The sequence below is a fragment of the Nicotiana sylvestris genome, chromosome 1 (assembly GCF_000393655.2).
Source record: "Nicotiana sylvestris chromosome 1, ASM39365v2, whole genome shotgun sequence".
NCBI lineage: Eukaryota > Viridiplantae > Streptophyta > Magnoliopsida > Solanales > Solanaceae > Nicotiana > Nicotiana sylvestris.
The window spans coordinates 112,720,870-112,722,090 of record NC_091057.1 but is presented as its reverse complement, the minus strand read 5'-3'; the positions used below and the strand labels follow the sequence as shown (position 1 = coordinate 112,722,090).

Sequence of the window (1,221 nt, the reverse complement as noted above, 5' to 3'; positions counted from 1 at the left end):
CGATTTTCAAGATCCAAGGATAGCTTGCGGGGCTCATAAGTGTACGACCCCATTCCTTGCAATGCGTTCACACACTCTACATAGCCTTCTTTCTCCTCATCATCATCAAGTTTGAGAAAAATGGCTTCCAAATTATCCTCAACATTCATTGTGGAACTAGCATCATCAATAATCACGTCGGTCACCAAATCCACAAACGAACAAACTTCATTGCTATTCGATTGCCTCATAGATTAGCACACATGGAAGACCACCTTTTCATCACCCACCCGGAAAGTGAGCTCACTGGCTTCCACATCAACAAATTCCTTCCCCATAGCAAGGAAAGGTCTACCCAAAATAATAGGCACCTCATAGTCCACTTCGCAATCAAGAATCACAAAGTCCACAGGGAGGATGAACTAGTCAACACAAACTAACACATCATCAGTAATACTCAAAGGCCTCTTCATTGCACGATCCGCCATTTGCAATCTCATGGATGTGGGTCTTGGTTTCTCAATCCCCAAAGTTTTGAATACCGAGTAGGGCATCAAGTTGATACTCGCCCTAAGATCACATAAAGCTTTTGCAAAATCGGCACTCCTAATAGTGCAAGGGATTATGAAAGCGCCGGGATCTTCTAATTTTGGAGCCATTGAGTGCACAATAGCACTCACTTGATATGTCATATTCCTAGTCTCACAATTCATTTATCTTTTCTTTGTCACTAAATCCTTCATGAACTTTTCATATCCCGACATTTGTTCCAATACCTCAACTAACGACACATTAATAGACAAACTCTTCATCATATCAATAAACCTTTTGAATTGGTTCTCATTATTTTGCTTTTCAAGCCTTTGAGGGTATGTAGGAGGAGGCCTTGGCATTGGTGCCTTAGCCTTTGGCACTACCGGTTCTAGCATGCCAATCACGTGTTCCCTGGACGGGTTCATTTCTTCTTGTGTCTCCTCTACATTTTCATCAATATCAATTCTCACTTCTTCATTATCTTGAACAACATTACTTGGAATTTCATCTTCTTGAACCATAACATCATCATCCACAATTCTTCTTTGATTTGAGGTGGTATCATCTCCACCTTTTCCACTTCTTGTAGTCATAACAATAGCATGTACCGTGTTATTCTCACTCTTTGGGTTCACCACCATATCACTTGGTAGTGCCCCCTTAGGATGAGTGTTCAAAGCTTGCGAGATTTGGCCTAATTGAATTTCC

General features: G+C 41.2%; 1 protein-coding gene across 1 annotated transcript; it reads right to left on the bottom strand.

The window, feature by feature from the left end:
- Nucleotides 1-233: 233 nt before the first annotated feature.
- LOC138873405 (uncharacterized) lies at nt 234-671 on the bottom strand. Its single transcript, XM_070151876.1, has 2 exons — nt 522-671; nt 234-401 (listed from the first exon to the last, which is right to left on the bottom strand). Exons 1-2 carry the CDS (start codon nt 669-671, stop codon nt 234-236), a joined length of 318 nt encoding a protein of 105 aa, XP_070007977.1.
- Nucleotides 672-1,221: the final 550 nt, after the last annotated feature.

Coding starts and splice junctions, on each gene's coding strand:
- LOC138873405 (XM_070151876.1), bottom strand. CDS start 671: ATGACATATCAAGTGAGTGCTATTGTGCACTCAATGGCTCCAAAATTA. Junction 402..521: donor TCAACTTGATGCCCTACTCG/GTATTCAAAACT, acceptor TGTGTTGACTAG/TTCATCCTCCCTGTGGACTT.